The sequence below is a fragment of the Amblyraja radiata genome, chromosome 8 (genome assembly GCF_010909765.2).
Source record: "Amblyraja radiata isolate CabotCenter1 chromosome 8, sAmbRad1.1.pri, whole genome shotgun sequence".
Lineage (NCBI taxonomy): Eukaryota > Metazoa > Chordata > Chondrichthyes > Rajiformes > Rajidae > Amblyraja > Amblyraja radiata.
Genome location: NC_045963.1, coordinates 6163519 through 6187443, shown reverse-complemented (window position 1 = coordinate 6187443; position 23925 = coordinate 6163519). Strand labels below are relative to the sequence as shown.

At 46.7% G+C, this 23925-nt stretch overlaps 1 protein-coding gene across 3 annotated transcripts; it reads right to left on the bottom strand.

Moving 5' to 3' along the window:
• Positions 1-2105: 2105 nt before the first annotated feature.
• dnajc27 (DnaJ heat shock protein family (Hsp40) member C27) lies at positions 2106-22313 on the bottom strand. 3 transcript variants are annotated; one of them, XM_033025096.1, is made up of 7 exons: positions 22136-22313; positions 14082-14164; positions 11041-11110; positions 9328-9492; positions 8871-8993; positions 8327-8484; positions 2106-4488 (listed from the first exon to the last, which is right to left on the bottom strand). In XM_033025096.1, the coding sequence occupies exons 1-7, from the start codon at positions 22151-22153 to the stop codon at positions 4356-4358; spliced, it is 750 nt and encodes a 249-aa protein (XP_032880987.1). In that variant the 5' UTR covers positions 22154-22313; the 3' UTR covers positions 2106-4355. The 3 variants fall into 3 exon arrangements, with proteins under 3 accessions (XP_032880987.1, XP_032880986.1, XP_032880988.1); XM_033025095.1 differs by lacking the exon at positions 22136-22313 and adding an exon at positions 17946-18228; XM_033025097.1 differs by lacking the exons at positions 8327-8484; positions 22136-22313 and adding an exon at positions 17946-18216.
• Positions 22314-23925: the final 1612 nt, after the last annotated feature.

Below are 23925 nucleotides of genomic sequence, written 5' to 3'. Positions count from 1 at the left end.
ACAGTCCTCCAATCACAATGGGATCTCATTTACATAAGCTGCCGTGAACAGTCCTCCACCCACAATGACATCACAATGGGATCTCAGCTGCCAATCAACAGTGTTGGGGTGAGCTCCACCCAGTGCAATGAGAGATTTCTTACATTGTTGTTCATACATGGATGCGCACTGGGAAATAGATCAGCATGAACAAATGTTGGGGGCTATGGGTGAGTGCTGGAATATTGCGTTGGGGGAACGGGTTGCATTGAGGGAAACGGGTGAGAGGTGGAAATGGGTTGCATTGGGGGAATGGGTGAGTGGTGGATTATTGCATTGGGGGAACAGGGCCAAACTTGGCCCCGTGAAAGTTGGCAACTTAATACAGTAGCAAAATGGGAGCTACTGGGAAATAGATCAGCATGAACAAATGTACTCTAATCTCACCGTGTGCAGCTGTTGTTGACACCTCAGTGATATTGGATCCACAGTTACAAAGTGAAACACCATCCCCACCATTGCAGCCCATTGTTAGTGATACTCATCCCCACCATCAGTCTGAAGAAGGGTCTCGACCTAAAACGTCGCCTATTTCTTTCATTCCATAGATGCTGCCTCACTCGCTTAGTTTCTCCAGCATTTTTGTCTACAAGCAAAATATGAGGTGCTGTTCCTCCAATTTCCGCCGGGCCTCACTCTGACAATGGAGGGGGCCCAGGGCAGAAAGGTCAGATTGGGAATGAGAAGGGGAGTTAAAGTGCTGAGCAACCAGGAGATCAGGTAGGTTAAGGCAGACTGAGCGAAGGTGTTCAGCGAAACGATCGCCGAGCCTGCGCTTGGTCTCAGCGATGTACCGAGGTTGGAGGAGGTGCAAGTGAACCCCTGCCTCACCTGAAAAGACTGTTGGGGTCCTTGGATGGAGTAGAGAGGGGGGGGGGGGGTAAAGGGACAGGTGTTGCATCTCCTGTGGTTGCAAGGGAAAGTACCTGGGGAGGGGGTGGTTTGGGTGGGGAGGGACGAGTTGACCAGGGAGTTGCGGAGGGAACGGTCTCTGCGGAAAGCAGAAAGGGGTGGAGATGGGAAGATGTGGCTAGTGGTGGGATCCCGTTGGAGGTGGCGAAAATGTTGGAGCATTGTACGCTGCATTCGACGGCTGATGGGGTGGAAGCTGAAGACAAGGGGGACTCTGTCCTTGTAACAAATGTGGGGAAACTATGGTCACCCCAGCCTCAAGTTAGAGTGAGCTGCACTAGGCAGACGATAAATGGTCAGATGCTGAGCTCCAAGTCATTGTCAGCATATTCACAGAAGGATGTGAAACGAATGGAGGGGAAGAGATGATGTTTCAGCCCAGTCCTTCCTCTGGACTGGAATAGAGGGAGGACAGCCAGCAAAGGACATGAAAGCGGTGGGGCAGGAGCTGGCGTGTGACAGGTGGACTCAGTGTGCATTGGTGGATGGAATCAGACGGGGGTCGAGGGTGGTGATAACAAACACGTGTTTGGTGGGTGAGATGATGGAATCGGATAGGAAAGGAAGATGAAGTATGGGACCGAATAATGGAAGTGGGTGGGCAGATGGGAACAAGAGGGGCTTGATTGGAGTGATGGGTGGGGAAGAAGTTGGGCGAGAGGGGGCAGGCTGTTGTGCACAACAAGGGTATGCATGGGAGGATCTGAGGGATCGAGGTGACCTGAAATTAGAGAATTCCATGTTTATGCCATTGAGTTGCAGTCTACTAAGGCAGAATATGACATGTTGATCCTCTCTAGTTTGCGTCTGGCCTCGCCTCTTCTGTGGAGACCAACAGACAGGTCAGTGTGGGAATGGGGAGGGGAAAGGCTTTGGTTAATTGAGGTAAAAAGTATTTGAAGGTCACAATCCTGAACATGATACACAATGCAGTGCACTGAGCAGTAGTGAACCTTGCCCGACTTCGAGCGACTTGCAACCTGTAGCAAGGCGTTGGAAAGTAACCACCAATACAGTCTCCACAAATCCTGCAAATTCATTGATGGACATGAAAACTAAAGTCACTTTCCCCTCCCAGACTAATTACACTCAAGCTTTGGAGACTCAAGTTACATCAATCAGCTTTGGAGAATCAAGACACTGAAACGTTGGTCTCTGGAACAACAAATCATGTGGTATTGGTTTATTATTGTCATGTACAGTGATACAGGAAAAATCTTTGTTTTATATACTATCCAGGCCAATCATTCATACATGAGTATATCAGGTAGTGCAAAAGAGAAAATAAACTGAGTGCAGAATATGGTGTTACAGCTAGAGATAGTGCAGATAAAAGTAAAGTGCAAGGCCTGCAGTGAGGTAGATTGTGAGATGGGGAATACATCCTCAGCAAATGAGAGGTCCTTTCACCGTCTGATACAGGTGGGAAGAAACTGTTCTTGAATCTGGTGGTACACACTTTCAAGCTTTTATTTCTTCTGTCTGAAGGGAGAGGGAAGAGGGAATGACTGTGCTCTGAATGTTCCTTGATAGTGTTGGTTACTTTCCCCAGGAAGAGTGATACAGATGGAGTCTTTGGGTGGAGATTGGTTTGTATGATGGAGTGGCTACCTTTATAACTCTGTAATGTCTTGCAATTGCTAAACCAAGCTGTGATGCATTCCAATTTAATGTTTTCTATATTGGAGCCATAGAAATTAGTAAGTCTTTGGAGACATGCCGAATTTCCCCGAGTCCTCCGAGTGTGCCTTCTTAGCCATAACTTGAATGTGAAACATGAAGCTCTTGACCATATCTACTTCAGCATCTTTGATGCAGATGTGTACTAGGGCATGTACTTCTGAAACGGTGACCAGTCCTTCATTTCGCTGACATGGAAGGAAAGGATGTTGTCTTGACACCATGCTCCTTCCTGTACTCCGTCGATTCACAGTTCGTAATCTGGTCCACTATGGTGGTATCATCTGTAAACTTGTAAATGGAGTTAAAGCAGAATTTGGCCACAAGTCGTGAGTGCATAGTAAGGGGCTGAGAAGAGAGTCTTGTGGGTCACCAGTGTTGAGAATTGTAACGGAGAATGTTTTGTGAAGTCAGCATCTTGACCTGAAACAATGACAATCCCCCCCCCCCCCCCCCCCCCATAATACTGCTCGATCCATTCAGTTCCTCCAGCAGATTGTTTGTTGCTCAGTTAGTTTGTTGGGTCTACCCAATACCCAACTTCTAATGGTGACCCTTTATTCCTATATGCTGGCGTAGGGCTGAGAAAGGAGACTCATGGATATGCTGAGAATCCTTGGGAGAACAGCAACATCCCCAACCCTGGAAATTGCTGGTCCACAACAGTGTTTGGGATGGCAGGAGAACCTCAAGTCCACAGACTGGGAGCACATAAAAGCCCAGCATGAATGGGGATGAGACCAGTTCACAATCTCCCCACGCCCACCCTCTCAGGCACCTCCTACCCTTTGTATGGAAGCATGTGGTTCTCACAGTGGCCTCAACACTCAACAAAGAAGCATGGATTTAGAGTGGAAGCAAACTATCCTTGATTCCAAGGGACTGCCTATGGATCAGAAGATCCTTAAATTGCATTGTTAACTTTGTCCGATTTTTCTTTTGCTCAACTAAACGCATATTTTTAGTGAATTTTGAAATAATTCTTTAAATATTTTTATTTGTTTGTCTCCTATCAAACATTTTAATCTATCTTCACAATCTTTTGTACAGTTGCATGAACCCACTAATGTTGTTATCGATACTATACTCTGTAACGGTGGCTCACAAACAGAAAAACTTCTGCACAGGATGTGAACTTACCTCAAGCACTGTAGCTCTGGGGTAAGTGGATTGTACTGTATATTCAAGGAAATTTGGTTGCTAAGCAGAACACCTGACCAAAAAAAACCAGAAAGTACTGGAAGATTCTTTGGAGAAAAACAAAACCAAAGTTTCAGCTCAATTACTTTTCATCAGAACAGACTTGAATTAGGGGAATGAGCTTGCAAATGAAGAGGAAAGCAGACACCAATACCCCCAATTTCATCAGTTCAAATTGAAGTACCTGCATTTAGCATATCTGGTGCATTTTCAAAGCTTACCTTTGTCAGCCCCGAATAGGCATTTTCAAAGCCCACCTTTGACACGTTGCATCAGCCCAGCATCCAAACCACTGTCCCTTTACAGGACTCAGTTGCTGCTCGTCTCTTATTGATGGTTATAGATCAGTGAAGGTTGATTGTGCAAATCACTAAAACTTGCACCACGTAAACGTTCATGTTTATTTGTCCTGCGCTCATGCCAAACATTAAATGACATTTATTAGCTCCTTAGTTCCAGTGAATGTAACACACAGCAGTTGGAGAGGATGCTTCTCATTCTGTTTCAGAATCATCACCCCGTTCTTACTTGATGTTTTTCAGCAGCACGGTCCGCGCGTTGACAACTGCTTTGAAGGCATCTTCACTCCCCGGTGCGAGGCACTTGTCCGGGTGAAGGAGCATCGCCAGCTTCCGGTACGCCTTGTTTACCTCATCCCTGCAAATGTTGAGCAATGTCAGGGTCCACCAGCGCAAATAAATAACTACTCGGCTCTGACAGAACATTCGGCTCTGACATACTAACTCTTCCATTCTTTCCCGCGCAAATGATCCACAGCAATGGCTCATTTCAGCAGAGGTACAACCCCGGAAATGTTCCTGTTAGGCACTCTGATTGATCAAACATTCTCAGATTAAGGAAGCACAGAGTCTGTACGGAGTTTGTTCGTAGTCTGTACGGAGTTTGTGCAGGGCCCTAGTGAGACCATACCTGGAGTATTGTGTGCAGTTTTGGTCTCCAAATTTGAGGAAGGACATTCTTGCTTTTGAGGGAGTGCAGCTTAGGTTCAATGGGTTAATTCCTGGGATGGCGGGACTGTCATTTGTTGATAGAATGGAGCGGCTGGGCTTGCATACTCCGGAATTTAGAAGGATGAGAGGGTATCTCATTGAAACATATAAGATCATTAAGGGATTGGACACACTAGAGGCAGGAAACATGTTCCCGATGTTGGGAGAATCCAGACCAGGGGCCACAGTTTAAGATTTGGGTAGGCCATTTAGAACGGAGATGAGGAAAAGCTTTTAACCTAGAAAGTTGTGAATCTATGGAATTCTCTGCCTCAGAAGGCAGTGGAGGCCAATTCTCTGGTTGCTTTCAAGAGAGAGTTAGATAGAGCTCTTAAAGATAGCGGAGTCAGGGGATATGGGGAGAAGGCAGGAACGGGGTACTGATTGTGGATGGCCTCCTCCTGCCCCTATTTTCTATGTTTCTATGTAACATACATATAAATTTGCTACTTGTAAAGATGCAAGCGAAACCATGAAATATCATAATCCACCTGGTTTACTACCCTAAGTGGAGGACACAGTGAATAACACAGCGAGTTTGGGACTTTGTGGAGTATTGCCCCACTCATAGCAATGTAGTTTGTATCGACAAGGTTAGATCGCATGAGATCCATGGAGAGATAGCTGAGTGGATACAAAATTGGCTCCATGGAAGGAAGCAGAGGGTGATGGTGGAAGGTTGCTTCTCGGACTGGAGGCCTGTGACTAGTGGTGGGCCTCAGGCTTCGGTGCTGGGCACGTTACTGTTTGTCATCTACATCAATGATTTGGATGAGAACAAGCACGGAAAGGTTAGCAAGTTTGCTGATGATACAAAAGTGTGTGGTTTTACAGATAGTGAAGATGGTTGTGAAAAATTGCAGCAGGATCTGGATCGGTTGGCCAGGTGGGCGGAGGAATAGTTGATGGAATTTAATACAGAGAAATTTGAGATGTTGCATTCTGGGAAGTCTAACAAGGGCAGGACCTACACAGTGAATGGTAGGCCTCTGGGTAGTGTTGTAGAGCTGAGGGATCTAGGAGTACAGGTGCGTGGTTCCTTGAAGGTCGAGTCACAGGTAGATCGGGTGGTCAAAAAGGCATCTGGCACATTGGCCTTCATCAGTCACAGTATTGAGTGTAGAAGTTGGGAGGTCATGTTGCAGTTGTATAAGACGTTGGTGAGACCGCATTTAGAATATTGTGTTCTGATCTGGGCAACATGTTATAGGAAATATGTTAGCAGGCTGAGGAGATTTACGTGGATGTTGCCAGGACTTGAGGGTCTGAGCTTATAGGGAGAGGTTGAGTAGGCTGGGACTCTATTCCATGGAGTGCAGGAGGATGAGGGTGATCTTATTGAGGTGTATAAAATCATGAGGAATAGGTCGGGTAGATGCACAGAGTCTCTTGCCCAGAGTAGGGGAATCGAGGACCAGAGGACATAGGTTTAAGGTGAAGGGGAAAAGATTTAATAGGAATCTGAGGGGTAACTCTTTCACACAAAGGTTGGTGGGTGTGCGGAACAAGCTGCCGGAGGAGGTAGTTGAGTCAGGGACTATCCCAATATTTAAGAAAGAGTTAGACAGGTACATGGATAGGATAGGTTTAGAGGGATATGGACCAAATGCAAGCAGGTGGGACCAGTGTAGCTGGGACATGTTGGCCGGTGTGGGCAAGTTTCCACACTGTATCATTCTATTCTATGACTCTATAACTGCCATCTGACGTCGCCAAGATGACAGCTGTGTGAATTGTATAGGAAGGAACTGTAGATGCTGGTGTAAACCAGAGATAGACACCAAAACCTGGAGTAACTGAGCAGGTCAGACAGTATCTCTGCAGAAAAGGAATAGGTGACGTTTCGGGTCGAGACCGTTCTTCAGACTGAGATCCGGGGGAAGGCAAACGAGAGATATAGACGGTGATCTTGAGAGATATGGAACAAATGAATGAAAGATATGCAAAAAAGTAACAATGATAAAGGAAACAGGCCATTGTGGATAAATGTGTTGTGCGGATAAATGTGAGGTTATCCGCTTTGGTGGCAAGAACAGGAAGGCAGATTATTACTGAATGGTGTCAGATTTGGAAAAGGGGAGGTGCAACAAGACCTGGGTGTGCTTGTACATCAGTCACTGAAAGTAAGCATGCAGGTAACAGCAGGCAGTGGGGAAAGCTATTGGCATGTTGGCCTTCATTGGAGAGGGTTTGAGTTTAGGAGCAAAGAGGTCCTTCTACAGTTGTACAGGGCCCTGGTGTGACCACACCTGGAGTATTGTGTGCAATTTTGGTCTCATAATTTGAGGAAGGACGTTATTGTGGGAGTGCAGCGTAGGTTCACTAGGTTAATTCCCGGGATGGCGGGACTGACATATGATGAAAGAATGGGTCGACTGGGCTTGTATTCATTGGAATTTAGAAGGATGAGAGGGAATCTTATAGAAACATACAAAATTCTTAAAGGATTGGACAGGTTAGATGCAGGAAAAATGTTCCCAATGTTGAGGGAGTCCAGAACCAGGGGTCACAGTTTAAGAATAAGGGATAGGCCATTTAAGACTGAGATGAGGAAAACCTTTTTCACCCAGTTGTGAATCTGTGGAATTCTCTGCCACAGAAGGCAGTGGAGGCCAATTAGATTAGAGATCAACTCGGGAGCGGGAGCTTCGACCGCCCCGACTGCGGATGGTTCAACTGCCCCGACCGCAGGAGAATAAAGAGAAGATTAGACTTTACTGCCTTCCATCACAGTGAGGAACGGGGAATCCTCTGTGGTGGATGTTTATGTTAACTTTTATATAGTTGTGTGTCTTGTTGATTTTTATTTAATATGACTGTATGGTAATTCGAATTTCACTGTGCCTTAATTGGTATATGTGATAATAAACTGACCTTGAAACCTTGAATTGCACTGTGCAGTGTCAGCATTGTGCTAGGGCTCACTCATTGCTGCTGCCAGTCTAGTCTGCTGCATCAATTCCCTCAGTGAACCATGAGGGTCACGACATTGCCCAGCAACTTGACCAAGTCTCCTGAACTTGATTGCACTGTCCACACCAGAACAAGACAGCTGCTTTGCAGAATGACAAGTTTAAGGCACCACTCCATCTGGAGGTGGGCTGAGGTAAGACAGGAGAGCCAGCTGGTTGCCAGCTAAAGCTACAAATTGCCAACTGACAATTGCTCTTGTAAATCTGACGTAGTCAAGGCCAAAATTCAAACAATATAAACGGAACTATGGGCTGGAAACACAGAAAATAGGTGTAGGAGGCCCTTCGAGCCAGCACCGCCTTCAGTTGATGCTTTGTTTTTAGTATACAATAACATGCTGAAAACTCAAGGAGGGCAAACAGATAGCTTAGTGACCCAACATGGAGCAAGGCCCTGGTGTAATGCCTGGCCCGTGCGGGCTGACACAGTCTCAGGATGTAATCGCTGAGCTTTACAATGCCATAGTATTATGTGGCCCAGGCAAGCCGCAAGTCACACGGAGTTTGCTTTACCTGGATGCTCCAGGCTTCATTCCCAGTATCTCCCAGCTATCCTTGCTATTCCGTATCCTGCGGATGGTGTCGGCCTGCTCTTTGGTGAACCCCAGGCTAAGGTTGGACTGAGGACGTTTACCATTCTCACACATGTCAAGGATCGACGAGAAGAAAGTCTAGACGCAGGCAGAATGCAGAAAAGAGAGCTGAATAAGTACAACTCAGTCTGAAGCATCACCCAGGATAGTGTCGTCCCTCACACCCACTCCACTACCTGGACCCTGGCACTACCATCACCCCAGCACTACTGGTACTCCCGCTAGTCCACCCCTATCAAGGTGTGCTCCCACACCAACACCGTGGATTCCCACTCCAAAGCAAGGGCCACTGTGCTCTCTGGCAGATTAGTGCTTCCCTGCCCCTTACCCCAGGACTACAGGTGCAACCCATTCTCCCCCTGGGACCCTGGCCCAATGTTCCACCTAACAAACATTCCTCCTCATAAATCTCCAGAACCCCTTGTCGTTCTGCTTGCCGTAATGGTTCTGACCCGTAAACATACCTGGAACATCTCATTGATACCCTCACCAGATTGTGCTGAGGTTTCAAAGTAGTAGAATCCACGATTCTCAGCCCAGAGACGCCCCTCACTCTCATCAATCACGCGCCGTTTCCCACAGTCCACCTGGGAAAAGGGAATCACACAACATAGGAAAGAGGAAGTGTCCACTTCACATCTTTTTCAAATGCAGCAGGCAGCAATTTCTATTCATATCATGTTGAAAGGAATATTAGCTCCAGAGTAAGGAAATGTTCTTGTTCAGCATTCTGACTGATCAAACATACCCAGGTTAAGGAGAGCACAGGTTCAATGTGGAGTAAAGCTCCCTTTACACTGTCCTTCTCATGCTCCCAGGATGCAGAGTAAAACTCCCCGGGCAGGCACAACATGGGTTAAACACCACATCTGAACAGAGAGAGACCAGTTGATGCAACAAAGTGATATTACAAATTGTTACCTTATTAGCACATACAACAAACACAATGTTTTCCATGTTTGCATGAGGTCCAAGTTCTTGCTTCATCTCAGTGAGCCAGCTTTCCAGTGCTTTGAAGGATTCCTTCTGCCCAACATCATAAGCCAGGATCACCCCTTGCGTGTCTTTGTAAAACTCATTTCGCACCTATTACAAACATATAAAAGAACTGATGGCTAAAGGTATGGGAAATATCTTTGACTATCCGCAATAGGAGAATTGGGGTGCATAATGTTCAGCTTAAGTAAGAAGCTTCTAATTCATAGTACTGCCAGCAACTGCAGGGGAAATTATTCTAAAGATATACGCTAGATAGAGCGGCTAACATATTGTCATACAAATACAAAGAGCTATGAACTTCATTCAACCAGAAAGAGAAATAACAAAGAAAAAGAGTGTTTTGGTGACTATCTAGTGACCATGAACCCCATGTGTCCCAATCTTTTGGATCAGCCTACCATCAAGGACCTTGTTAAATACTTTGGAAATATGCAAAATGCTATGCATTCAAATATACTCTGTGCATTCATTCCATGCATTTTTGTCAAATGCCTTATTGGAGATAACGAAATGATTTGATAGAAAGGTAAATAATGAGTGGGTCATTATTTTAGAACAAGAAACAAGAGACATTTATTTGTCACATGTACCAAATGGTACAGTGAAATGTGTGGTCACCATACAGCCATACAAATAAAAAAGAGCACAGAACACAAAAGTCTTTAACATAGACATCCCCACACAGCGGAATCAAAGTTTCGCACTGTGACGGAAGGCACCAAAGTTCAGTCATCCTCCTCTGTTGTTCACCCGTGGTCAGGGGGTTCCCGAACCCTTCGCTGTCGCCGCTACGGGCGGCCCGATGTTCAGGCCCTCTCGCCGGGATGCTGGAACTCCGACGTCGGAACGGGAGAACAACCTCAGCGGCTTGGACATCCAAATCGGCCACTTCTTACCGGAGACCACGGCTCCCGAAGTCCACAGGCCGCGCTGGGCGGAGATTCACGCTGGCGGCCCTCGGCAAAAGGTCCCAGGACTCCGCGAGAACCAGGTGCATTTGAACACAAATTTGGGGCTTAGTGAACAACACTATTTTTCTTTTACATTGGGAATTTGAAGATATTGAACTCAGCATAGATGAATGAAGCTGAAACCAGTTAACAATGGTTTCCAGAGATGGCTGAAGAAAAGGTGACAGGAAATAGGAATTGGGAGAAAACATGTAATTGGTGTACTCTGCAAAAGGACAAACATAGAAAATAGGTGCAGGAGTAGGCCATTCGGCCCTTCGAGCCTGCACCGCCATTCAATATGATCATGGCTGATCATCCAACTCAGTATCCTGTACATGCCTTCTCTCCATACCCCCTGATCCCTTTAGCCACAAGGGCCACATCTAACTCCCTCTTAAATATAGCCAATGAACTGGCCTCAACTACCTTCTGTGGCAGTTACCTTCCTACTTCCAACTACCTTCCAAAACATTGCCACAGACTGGTTGGGCATACCTGCTCCAGCCCATTCATTGGCAATAAACATATGGCTTAATGGGCAAGATCCCAGTTCACGTTTCCAGGATCAGTTTTCCAGTCTTGGCTCCATTTATTCCTGCACATCATCTCTACATTACAAGAGACCTTATTGCGTGCAACAGCCTTAGAAATGCAAATTTTTCTAGGTCTCTCTCACACCCACCTCATAGAAAAATGGATGACCCGCCATGTCAAAGATGTTAACTTTAATCTCACGATCCCTCATCTGAACCCTGAGGAGATAAAAACAACAGTGAGCAGGTTTTGCATTAAAGGACAAAGGACATTTATTGTCACATACACCAATTGGTGCAGTGAAATTTGAGTTGCCGTTGCAGCACACAAATAAATTAAAAACATTATAGAATTTAACATTAAACATAAAAAACATCCCCCCACAGCAGAATCAACGTTTCCCACTGTGAGGGAAGGCAGCAAAGTTCAGTCCACTTCCTCCATGTTCACCCGCGGTCGGGGCCTATTGAGGTCTCCGCAGTCGCCACAACGGCGGCCCGATGTTTCAGGCCCTCTCGCTGGAATGATGGAACTCCGGCGTCGGAAGAACACACTCAGCGGCTTGGAGTTCCGGAAAGGTCGTGCCAATCTAGGTGGTAGGCCACGAGGAGGGGGCGAAGATGCGGCTCAGAGGAAGGACGCATCTTCACCCAGGTAAGGACTGGAGAAACCGGTTTCCCCCCTCCCCATCCCCCACATAAAAGGACTAAAAGGCCTCCAGAACAAAACTTTTTAACAAACCAAAATTTTTTAAAAAGGGTGAAGAACGAACAGCTGCAGGCGAGGCTGCCACACTCTATGGCGCCACCACTCAGATTTTTATTGATACACTTCTGTGCTGCAACGTTCCCCAAACTCCAGACCCAACTCAAACCTTGTGGCAGTCTGAAGAAGGGTTTCGGCCCAAAACGTTGCCTATTTCCTTCGCTCCATAGATGCTGCTGCACCCGCTGAGTTTCTCCAGCACTTTTGTCTACCTTCAAACCTTGTGGCAGCTCCCTTTGTTTATGGTGTAACTGCGCTAGGTCTTTAATGATACCCTGGCACTCTTCTCCACTAAACTGCAGGCATGGATAAGACAAGGAATGGACGAATCAGTGTTCTCAAAAGACTGTCAGCACTGAACGTTCAAAGCTTCTTCAGACCATGGACCACATTTACCAAGACAAATTGTAAATTTCAAGTGCACTATTCATATCTAGTGTCAGTTCCAGCAGGAGGAAGCCATGGCGTTTGCCACATATCAAAAGCACCACTCTCTTAACACTGACCCAATCCCAGCCCTCCACAATTACAAGCTGAACCAGACTGTTCACAAGACTTGCTTCTCTGACACAGATTGAAACACCAGGCACCAACCCAAAGAATAATGGTGCAGACTGAGGATCTACTTCAGGACTGCCTTAAGTCAGTAAGCTGCAACAGGTTCAAAACTACTTCAACCCGTCTGAATAAATATACATCAGTCATCACTACTTTTTATCGAGAAATGCATTGATAGCTGCATTCCAACAAAGATGATTAGGGTCTATCTTAACCAGAAACCTTGGATGAACAGGGAGATTTACCCTCTGCCAGATCCAAGGCTTTCAAGGAGAATGATACCGTACATGAAGTCCTAACGCTATCTGCACCAATTAACAGGCCACTGTCTTTGGTAACATTTTCAGCCTCTCACTTCAATAGTCTACTGTCCTCATCTGCTTTCGGAAAACCTTCATCATTCCATTTCCCAAGAAGAATGAAGTGACCCGTCTCATTGACGACCGCCCAGTAGCTTTATACAATGACCACAATGAAGCGCTTTGAAAGATTTGTAATGACCCATATCTGCGCCAGTCTTCTGAACATTCAGTGAAGATTGAGTCTTCCGACTCAAATGTTAAGTTCACTGATGATACTACTTTTGTTGGGCGGATCCACAACTATGAGATGAAGTATAGGAAAGAGATATTGAACTTTCCTCATCTATGGAGCTTTTGTAGATGTGTTTGAATACCTAGGCAACCATATCACCAGCTGGCGCATATAACAATTATCTAATCTAATCATCAGATCAGTACACAGTGCAGACTTTCTACCTGAGTCTTTTATTTTGTCAATAACAGCAAACTATTCCAGTGCCTTTCACAGCAAGCCTCCTGCTTTACCACAATCATTGTGTCCCTGCATCCCTCGCATCTCCGCAACTTAAAACACACGTATTGTTTTCCCTGTTCTAATGAGGGGCCACAGATCTGAAACACCAACTCTCCGCACTGATGCTACTCACCAGCTAAGTATATCCGACACTGAGAAAGCAACATTGATTCCCCAGAATAGTGAAAGGGTTAAAAGAATTGCATTACGAGCTCACAAATTTGAATAATGTTTTGTATTCTCTTGAAAATTAACGGTCAAGAAAAGAAATCATTTTTTCAGGTGTGGGAAAACAAGAATAGGGAGACAATTTTAAACAAAAAAGCTCCAGATACTGGAGATACTAGAAATAAGAAAAAAGGGAACTCTGTTTCTCTTGCAGCAGATGTTGCTTGACCTGCTGGGTATTGCAGCATGTTGTGTTTTTATTTGAGATGAGTTGGGCTAAAGGGTCTGCTTCCACATGCTAACATTGTAAAACTCAGCCAATGCCCTTGAAGAAACAATTTGTCCAACAAAGCTGTGGATCTACACCTATCTCCTCCACAGGCTGTGGCTGAAGGGGTTTTAATGCTGAACCGGTGTATTTTTGCTGAGAATATGAATATAATGTACCAGTGAAGGTCAGATACAGATTGAAATAATGAACAGACAAGTTAAAGAGCTTCTGTCAATCCTTCCACCCTCAGTTACTTTCTTCAGCCTCAGTAGCTAACTTTCCTAGCCCCTGGTGTTATTTGTAATAATACCAACAATACAGTTAGAGTGCGACAGTGCTGACCAACTGTTGTCCAACAAGGGCACTGAGGTCAAGGAATGCATCTCAGCATCACTTGGCCAGACAGCAAGAGATCCAAAGATAGAGAGTGGAAGATACGTAGCCATGTGGCTTGTACCTCCAAACTGCTCTCGCCCACTTTCATTAAATACATCCCTATCCCATTGATCAAGAATTGAGGAGACGCTATTGTTAACTAGTCTACATACTTTACTACAGCCACAGCCAGGCTAATGACAGGAGAAAAAAAAATAGATATCCACAATACTCACTTTGTAACTCCATAGTCAATCCCAATAGTCGCCAAATATTTTGGGACAAATCTCTTCTCACAATAGCGTTTGATGATACAGCTCTGGAAAGAAACAGTAACAGTTTCAACACCAGGAAGATCAGGACACACCCAGGCTCCCTCTGCTTTCTCTCAGCATGGTACTGAGTGATATACAGGACAGTAACAACTCACAGAAGCTCACTGATCTCCAGGTCCATACACCCACAATGTTGGGAAGGAATAAGGTCACAACACGTAATGATGCCGTCTGTGGTCCATTGGTGTTCCAAACCAGGACATTCGAGATGTCCTTATTCTTTAGCAAACGAGGATTCCCCTCTTCCATATAAACATAGAAAATAGGTGCAGGAGGAGGCCATTCGGCCCTTCGGGCCAGCACCGCCATTCATTGAGATCATGGCTGATCATCCCCAATCAATAACTCATGCCTGCCTTCTTCCATCGTAGATGAGGCCTTCACACGGATGTCCTCGGTATCCCGCAGCTACGCTCTTGCTCCCCCTTACCGCCCCCCACGTCCGTCGCAACAGACAGAGTCCCCCACGTCCCTACCTTTCACCCATCAGCCGTCGCATACAGCACATAATCCTCTGACATTTTGACCACCTCCAACGGGATCTCACCACTAACCACATCTTCCCATCTTCACCCCTTTCCGCAGAGACTGTTCCCTCCACAACTCCCTGGTTAACTCATCCCACCCACCCAAACCACCCCGCTTCCCAGGTACTTTACCCTGCAACCACAGGAGATGCAACACCTGTCCCTATACTTCCTCAATCGACTCCGTCCAAGGGCCTCGACAGTCTTTTCAGGCGAGGCAGAAGTTCACTTGCACCTCCTTCAACCTCATCTACTGTATCCGTTTTTCCAAGTGTGGGCTTCTAATATATCAGCGAGACCAAAGGGAGGCTTGGCGATCTTTTCGCTGAACACCTCCACTCAGTCTGTCTAGGCCTACGTGATCTCCCGATTCATATCACATTAGCTCCCCCTCCTATTCTCATACTGACCTTTCTGTCCTGGGCCTCCTCGTGTCAGAGTGAGGCCCAATGCAAATTTGAGGAACAGTACCTCATATTTTGCTTGGGCAGCTTACGACCCAGCGGTATGACTATTAATTTCTAGTTTCATGTAACCTCTCTCTCCGTCCTTCCCCCAATCCTACAACTCTGACTAGTTCTACTGTTTTCCTGATTAAATATTACTAGTTGTATGCCACGTTGTCATCTTCCCCTCAACTAGCAATGAACCATCCTGTATTTCCTTATCATCATCTGCTTTGATCTGTCGTTTTCACACCTTACTCTACCATATCTCTGGACCTCCTCTTCCCTGACTCTCAGTCTGAAGAACGGTCCCGACCCAAAACGTCACCCATTCCTTTTCTCCAGAGATGCTGCCTGTCTCGCTGAGTTACTCTAGTATTTTGTGTCCATCGGTCATACTGGCCGAGTCAAATGGCCTGTACTATGTACTTCCATGAAACCCTCAGCCCAGGAAATGTGCCTGCAAAATATCCTGGGTTCAGCTTCCAAAGGTGGTGTGTTTTTACAGTCAGGCACCATGTGAGGCATCACCTGCTAGCTGCTGGGAATCACAAGATCAGTGACTGGTCTGCATGTCCATCCAAGCTAGTAATGCAGCCTGTCACATAGCCAAGGCTTAAAGATGATGTTAATTCTGAGGAGAGCGCAAATCTGGACACAGGCAGACTTGCTGAGGATATAACCGGCTATCATGATTTGAACTGGCTATATTAGTATTAGGCCAGAGAGTAATGGTGGATGGCTGTTTGTCAGGTCGGAGGCAGGTGACTAGTGGGATGCCTCAGGGATCTGTGTTGGGTCCACTGTTGTTTGTCATGTACATCAATGATCTGGATGATTGGTGGTAAATTGGATTAGTAAGTATGCAGATGATACTAAGATACGTGTTGTTGTGGATAATGAAGTAGATTTCCAAAGTCTACAGAGAGATTTAGGCCATTTGGAAGAATGGGCTGAAAGATGGCAGATGGAGTTTAATGCTGATAAGTGTGAGGTGCTACATCTTGGCAGGACAAATCAAAATAGGACGTACATGGTAAATGGTAGCGAATTGAGGAATGCAGTTGAACAGAGGGATCTAGGAATAACTGTGCATAGTTCCCTGAAGGTGGAATCTCATGTGGATAGGGTGGTAAAGAAAGCTTTTGGTATGCTAGCCTTTATAAATCAAAGCATTGAGTATAGAAGTTGGGATGTAATGTTAAAATTGTACAAGGCATTGGTGAGACCAATTCTGGAATATGGTGTACAATTTTGGTCGCCCAATTATAAGAAGGCTGTCAACAAAATAGAGAGAGTACAGAGGAGAGTACAGAATGTTGCCTGGGTTTCAGCACCTAAGTTACAGAGAAAGGTTGAACAAGATAGATCTTTATTCTTTGGAGCGCAGAAGGTTAAGGGGGGACTTGATAGAGGTCTTTAAAATGATGAGAGGGATAGACAGAGTTGACGTGGATAAGCTTTTCCCATTGAGAGTAGGGAAGATTCAAACAAGAGGACATGACTTCAGAATTAAGGGACAAAAGTTTAGGGGTAACATGGGGGGGAACTTCTTTACTCAGAGAGTGGTAGCTGTGTGGAATGAGCTTCCAGTGGAAGTGGTGGAGGCAGGTTCGATTTTATCATTTAAAAATAAATTGGATAGGTATATGGATGGGAAAGGAATGGAGGGTTATGGTCTGAGTGCAGGTAGATGGGACTAAGGAAAAAAAAGTGTTCGGCACAGACTTGTAGGGCCGAGATGGCCTGTTTCCGTGTTGTAATTGTTATATGGTTATGGTTATTAATGGAGAAAGAATAACTAACCAATATCAGAAATGGAGGACTTATCGTAGAAAAAAAAACGGCAGCACAGCGGTAGAATTGCATTACAGTGTCAGAGACCAGGTTCGATCCTGACCGCGGGTACTTCTGTAGCATTTGTATGCTCTCCATGTGACTGCATAGATTTTCCAGTTTCTCCAACAGGTGCTCCAGTTTCCTCCCACATTCCAAAGATGTGCATTTATAGGTTAATTGGCTTCTGTAAATTGTCCCTAGTGTATAGGATAGAACTAGTGAACAGGTGATCGCTAATCAGGTGTGGACTTAGTGGCTCTTAGGACTTGTTTCCACGTTGTATCTCCATACTAAACTAATCGGTTGAAATACAGACAAAAAATTGGAGAGTTCGGTAGAAGTCCTGCAACATACCAAGATAGAAATGAGGTGTTCCCCTCAAGCTTTCGCGGGCCTCGCTGTAACAGTGCAAGAAGCCGCAGACACACACTTCAATAGACAAAAGGTGCAGGAGTAGGCCATTCGGCCCCTCGAGCCAGCACCACCATTCAATGTGATCATGGCTGATCATCCCCAATCAGTACCCCGTTCCTGCCTTCTCCCCACATCCCTTAGCATCCCTATCTTTAAGTTGAATAGAGATGGAGGAACCAGGAGAATGGAACAACAGGCCTCACAGGTGAGAGGGTAGGGGGATGTATACTCAAGGTAGCGGAGCCTGGGGCTCGTATTGGCTGGTTTATGGCCAGTTCATTCCCTGAACCTGAAATAAAGGGGACTACAAAAGGTAGAGATGGACTAGGAACACAACACTGGGTGGGTGATGCAAATGTCCCTGTGGGTCGAAGTGTCTGTTCCTGTGCTTTACTGCACTACTATCCCTTTATTCACCTCTCGTCCCAATCTCTCCAGCTCACAACCCCGCATCCGCAGCCTTCACTCCCTAAACATCCAAACCCACACGATGACTGTGCCAGACGTCCATCCCAGCCCATCCCACCGTCTCCTCTCACCTTGCCCACCTCGGCGCTGCCCAGAGTGATGACTTTCACCCGCAGCGCCTTCTTGCTCTCCCTCCGGGCGGCGGTTTCCATGGTAACGGGCCGCAACCCTCTCCCGGAGCTCGCCGCTCCGCCTCCCGCCGCGGCCACACTCAGCGCCGCTCTGGCCGTGCGCCAGGGGGCCTCTCTCAGCCTCCCCTCCCCTCCCCTTCCCTCTCTTCCCTTCACGGACACGGCGGCCGCCGCGACCACTCGCCCCCCGCCGCCATCACCACGCGATCTCGCGAGAGGGAGACGCTGCGGCGGCGGCCGGGTCGCCTCTCGCGAGACGCTGCGCCGGGGCGGGAGACGGAGGGGGGGGGGAGGAGAGGGGGTGAGGGGGGGGGAGAGGGAGGGGGAGGGGGAGGGAGGGGGAGGGAGAGAAGAGGGAGGGGGGGGATGGGGAGGAGAGAGGGGGAGGGGTCATGGGGAGGTCAGGAAAATGGGATTAGGTGGCAGAGTTCAGCCAGGATTGAAAGGCGCTGTAGCTTCGATGGGCCGAATGGCCTAATTCTACTCCTATAATTGATGAACTTGTGGAAGGGGGAGAGGGTCCCGATCGCAGGAGGCGGTGCTGGTTGAGCCGGCGCCACCTGCTGCAAGGGACCTGTTCTACCTGGGGGGGAGTGGAAAGATCACGTTAGCGGTCGGGACCCTTCCCCAGTCTTCGCATTCCTCCCGCCCCCGAGACCCACTACTCCTAGTAGCAATGTTACAAAATTTTGAGATTTTAAAAATCAAGTCTGTAATTTATCCCATCAGATAAAGCATAAAAATAAGTTTAATTTGACACCTAATTCACTTTCATATCTCAAGTATTTAAAAAGTTATGGCCATTTTCATACTGGGAAATGAGCATCTTGTTCCCTATTGATTTTCTATGGACATAACAAAAAAGCTGTGATCTTGAACAGTCAAAAGCCCATAACTTTCTTAAAAATTAAGAAAACTGAATGAAATTTTCAGTTATCATAGATTGAAGCATTCTGAAACAAATATAAAATAATCTTACTTGGATGACCTGAAATTAAAGCATATAATTAGTTAGTTACCTAATTGTAGCTAATTTCAGACTTCAATTACTAGATCTAAACATCTATCCATTTCTTAATAAATGATTAACATTTTTAAATAGCCTAAATGTCCAAATAATATTCACAAATAATTCACAATAAAACATGATTTTTAAATCTCATTTACATTAATTTATAGGCCAAATGGAAGGAATTTAGTGTTCAATTGCTGTAAATAAATGCCCATTTAAATCAGCTTTCTAGTGGGTCCCTGTGGAACGCGCTGGTTTAGAACGTTCACATTGCGGTAGATTTGTGCCCTCAAATGCCCAGAAAAATACTGCGGGATTTAATGGACCCAAATTGAGCTACTCGCAATATTAAACTTTGTATAAAGGGTTCTTTAGAAGCCCTTTTTAATGTAAATATATACAGCCTAACTTCAGCTGTTTGCTTTATGAGACTCTGCGGTTGCTGGCGGTCACGGGTTTAGAGATTGATTTTTAAACTACTATAACTATTTTACGAGGCCTTTAAAACTAATAATAGCTTTTGCGACGGGGTCTTCCAGCGATTTTTCGTTAATAATTAACTAGGCTGAACATCTTCGATTTGAACAGCCTAGAGAAAATCGCGTTTTAAACCCGCCCCCTCTAAACGGCGCCAAAATCGCGCACACCCGTAGCGGCAGATTTTCAAAGACGCTTCAGGTAGGCTTTGCAACATACCTACTCCTAGCAAGGAACTGCAAATCTGAAGTATACAGTTCGACTCATAGCAATCGACAGAGGCCCCTTTTCCAACTTGTCCGTGGGAGCTAGTCCCACTTGCCTGTATTTGGCCCACATCCCTCTATAATCTGGAATCACTCAGCCGGTCAGCGGCATCTGTGGGGAGAGAAGCAGAGACAATGCTTCCTGATCTAGAACTCTGCATCAAAACTGGGTCTGCATCAGAACGGGCAGTGATGGGTCCCAGACCTGGAACATTAACTCTGCTTCTACCTCCACGAATACTGCCTGACTTTCAAGCATGTGTCATATTGTTGAGAAGGATGAGGAGAACATACGGAACCATGCAACTTTATGCGAACTATGTAGCTTTACTCCTACATCTCTGCAACACTCTTTGGATCTACCATTTACTGCACGTCCCAACCTGATTTGACATATCAAAGTGCTACACCTCACACTTGTCAAAGTAAATTCCATTTGTCATTCCTTGGCCCACCTTCCCAACTCATCAATATCTGTTGTAAACTTGCACATCCATCATCACTGTTCACAATATCACCAACTTCAGTGTCAACTTCAAATTTACTGACAATGTTGGAATGGAATACTTTACTTCATGGGCAGAAATCGCGGGGGTGCGGAGGGGGCACGTCCCTCTCATGTTTTGAGAGGTGGGGGACAATCCCCCCCCCCCCCCCCCCCCCCAATGTTTTGTAATCCGGATTTTGAAATTCGGTGAATAAAAAATCTATTTAAAATCTCCGCTTTCCGCGAGACAGTGGGGGTGACTGATGACCGAGGGGAGCCGATTGCACGAGGGAGACGTCGGTCAGCAGTGGGAGCGAGGGGGGGGGGGACATGAAGGGGGAGACGTGCTGATTGGAGGAGGGAGGTGTCGGTCAGAGGCGGAAGTAGGGGGTGGGACTGTGGATAAAGCGCAGTGACTGGAGGAGGGAGACGTCCTGCTGGAGCAAAGATCATAGAGCGGAGCTTGAATCGGCCAGTTCGCGGGGTCTTTCATCGCCCGCGCGGCTTAAAATCGGCCGCGGGATCTTCCACCGCCCCGCGGTCAAATTGCTGCGTCGAGGCTCCCGATGTTGAAGCCCCCGCCGGGCGATGAAAGATCCAGCGGCCGATATTAAGCCGCGCCAGCGATGAAAGGCCCCGCGAACGGGCCGATTGAAGCCCCACGATTCGGGGTGGACGAAGCTGCTGTTGTTGGAGTTCGGAGTCGGTTACCAACCAGGTCAGCTCCCGATGTTACCGTCCACAGGGCCCATGGGCCATGGCCGAAGCCTCCGAAGCCGTGTGTGTGTGTGTGTGTGCGCACGCGGGCACCAAGAAATTGTGTCCCCCGCATGTTTTGATAGCGATTTCTGCCCCGCTTTACTTTATTGTCACATGTGACAATGCAGTGAAATTCTTTGCTTGTGTACCCAAGAGATGCAAATAGTGGCCACCTACGGCACTGATAAAGTACGCCGGCTCCTCCTTTGATCTCACCAAAGATTATAGAGGAACGTTCCTCTATAATCTTTGGTTCTCACCGCCCCCCTCCCCACAGCGACGCCCCCTTTGTTCTCCCCTCTCCCCCAGAGGTCCCCTCACATCAGGTCCCCATTGTCCTCCCCCCTTCACTCCCCATTGTCCATTGTTCTTCCCCCTCCCTCGCAGTGGTCCCCCCCTGCCGTGTCCCCCATTGTTCTTCCCCTCTCACCCCCCCCCCCCCCCCCCCACAACGGTTCCCCCAGGCTCTCATCGGCTCATCCAAATCAATAATGTATCAGGGGACTCGGCACCAATACTTTCTGCACACCAGTGGTCAAAGACCTCCAATCAGAAAAACCTTCAACTATCCTTTGACTCTTTCCTCATGCTAATTTTGAATCCAATCGGTGAGCTACCCTTAGTTTCCTAGTGCTCCAACTTTCCAGACCAGCCTACCATGCAGGACTTTGCAAAAGCATTGCTAAAGTCCAGATAGACAACATCATCTACCCTGCCCTCATCAATCGTCTTGGTCACTTCAAATGACAATCAGATTCATGAAACACGATTTCTCACGTGAGCATACTGAGTCCATAATTAGTCCCTACCTATCCAAATGCTGGTAGATCCTTTCCTCTCCAACAATACTCCCACTACTGATTTTAGGCTTAGGAATTTACTGATTTTAGACTTAGACTGTAGAAGGTTACAGGGAGAAAGCAGGAGAATGGGGTTAGGACAGAGAGTTAGATCAGCCATGATTGAATGGTGTAGACGGGTTGGGCCGAATGGCCTAATTCTTCTCCGATCTTATGATGATCTTATGAAAGATTAGCATCTTCCAGGAAAAATCAACATGGATGCTTATATCCCCAACAGCCCATTTACTCTATATCTACCTGTAGAATCTTTTGGGATTTTCACTTACCTTGCCTGCCAGCTCCATATTATGGACAGACAGAAAACTCGATACGTTGATATCTTGAGCACATTGATATTTTGGATTGGGACCCCTTCTTCAGAAGGATGGAGTACAAGGAAAGTGGCTTGTACAAAAAGGCGAGAGGGAGGATCTGCCTCCCTTTTCCAGCTTCACTCCACTATTGCATTAGCAGGGCTGCCAACTCTCACGCTTTGAGCGTGAGACTCACGCATTTGGACAAATTCTCACTCTGATCACAAATTTCTCACGCTCTGTCATGATCAACGAAATTTTCTGTGATCATCAAAAATTTCAACTCGTATAAACTGCATGGGCCGCAGGTGTTGGAGAGCCGGGGCTGAGGGAGGGATGGAAGCAGAACCAGCGGTGGGTACAGATGCGGACGGGGAGCCAGGACTGACGAGAGTTTGCGGGATGGCTAGTGTTTGTTGGGCTGGCGAGTCGCTCGCTGCAGCTCCGGCCATGGAGCAGCCTCAGTGTAAGAGTTCCGGGCCGTTGGAGGAGTCGGAAGCGTTGCGCCGCTGTCGTGAGAGTTTCTGTGCCGAAGGGACAGAGACACTCAAAGGGAGGGGAAGAGAGAGAGGGGAGGGAGACAGGGTGGAGAGAGAGAGGGGGTGAGAGAGAGGGGAAGGTGGAGAGAGTGGAGAGGGGGGGAGTGAGGTGGGAGAGAGGGGGAACAGAGAGGGGGTGGGAGAGAGGAGAGGAAGGATAGAGAGGGGGGAGAGAGAGGGGGTGGGTAAAAGAGAGAGGGGGAGTGGTTGGAGAAAGCATCCTGCTTGCCTGCTAGATTTTCACTTAATGTAACTGCAGGAAAAATGTTCCCGATGTTGGGGGAGTTCAGAACCAGGGGTCACAGTTTAAGAATAAAGGGTAGGCCGGTTAGGACTGAGATGAGGACAAACTTTCTTCACGCAGAGAGTTGTGAATCTGTGGAATTCTCTGCCACAGAAGGCAGTGCAGGCCAATTCTGTTTTCAAGAGTTACATTTAGTTCTTGGGGCTAACGAAATCAAGGGATATGGGGAAAAACACAGGAAAGAAGGAAAAACACAGGAAAGAAGTACTGATTTTAGATGAACAGCCATGATCATATTGAATGGCAGTGCTGGCTCGAAGGGCCGAATGGCCTAGTCCTGCACCTATTTTCTATGTTTCTATGCTTGAGTATATGACAATAAAACTCGAAGACTTGATTTTGAAGCATTCATGCATGGTGGAGGTATAATGTAGTCATAGAGTGATACGGTGTGAAAACAGGCCCTTCGGCGCAACTTGCCCACCCCCGCCAGCATGTCCCAGCTACGCTACCAGCTTTTGGTCCATATCCCTCCAAACCTGTCCTATCCATGTATCAGTCTAACTGTTTCTTAAATGTTGGAATGGTCCCTGCCTCAACTATCTCCTCTGGCAGCTTGTTCCATACACCCATCACCCTTTGTGGGGGAAAAGTCACCGCTTAAAAAGTTACCTCTTAAAAATACTTCATACAAAAAATTGAAATCATACTTCTACAATGCACTAAAACATGATTTTAATACATCAAATTTCAAAAAGTCCCTACTCGGTTGCTCCAATCCCTCACGGGGTACCCCCAAGGCCAGTGATCAGTGATCGCTCAGCCTCCCCACTTTCAAAAACACTCCGCGGCCCCTAGTTCAGACGGAGAACAATGCCAGATGTGAGCGGGGAACTGAGGCCAGATGTCTGGACCCCAATGCTCAATGCTTCATGTTTCAGAGTTGGCTAACGTTATTGATTTGTAATTAGTTTAATTTA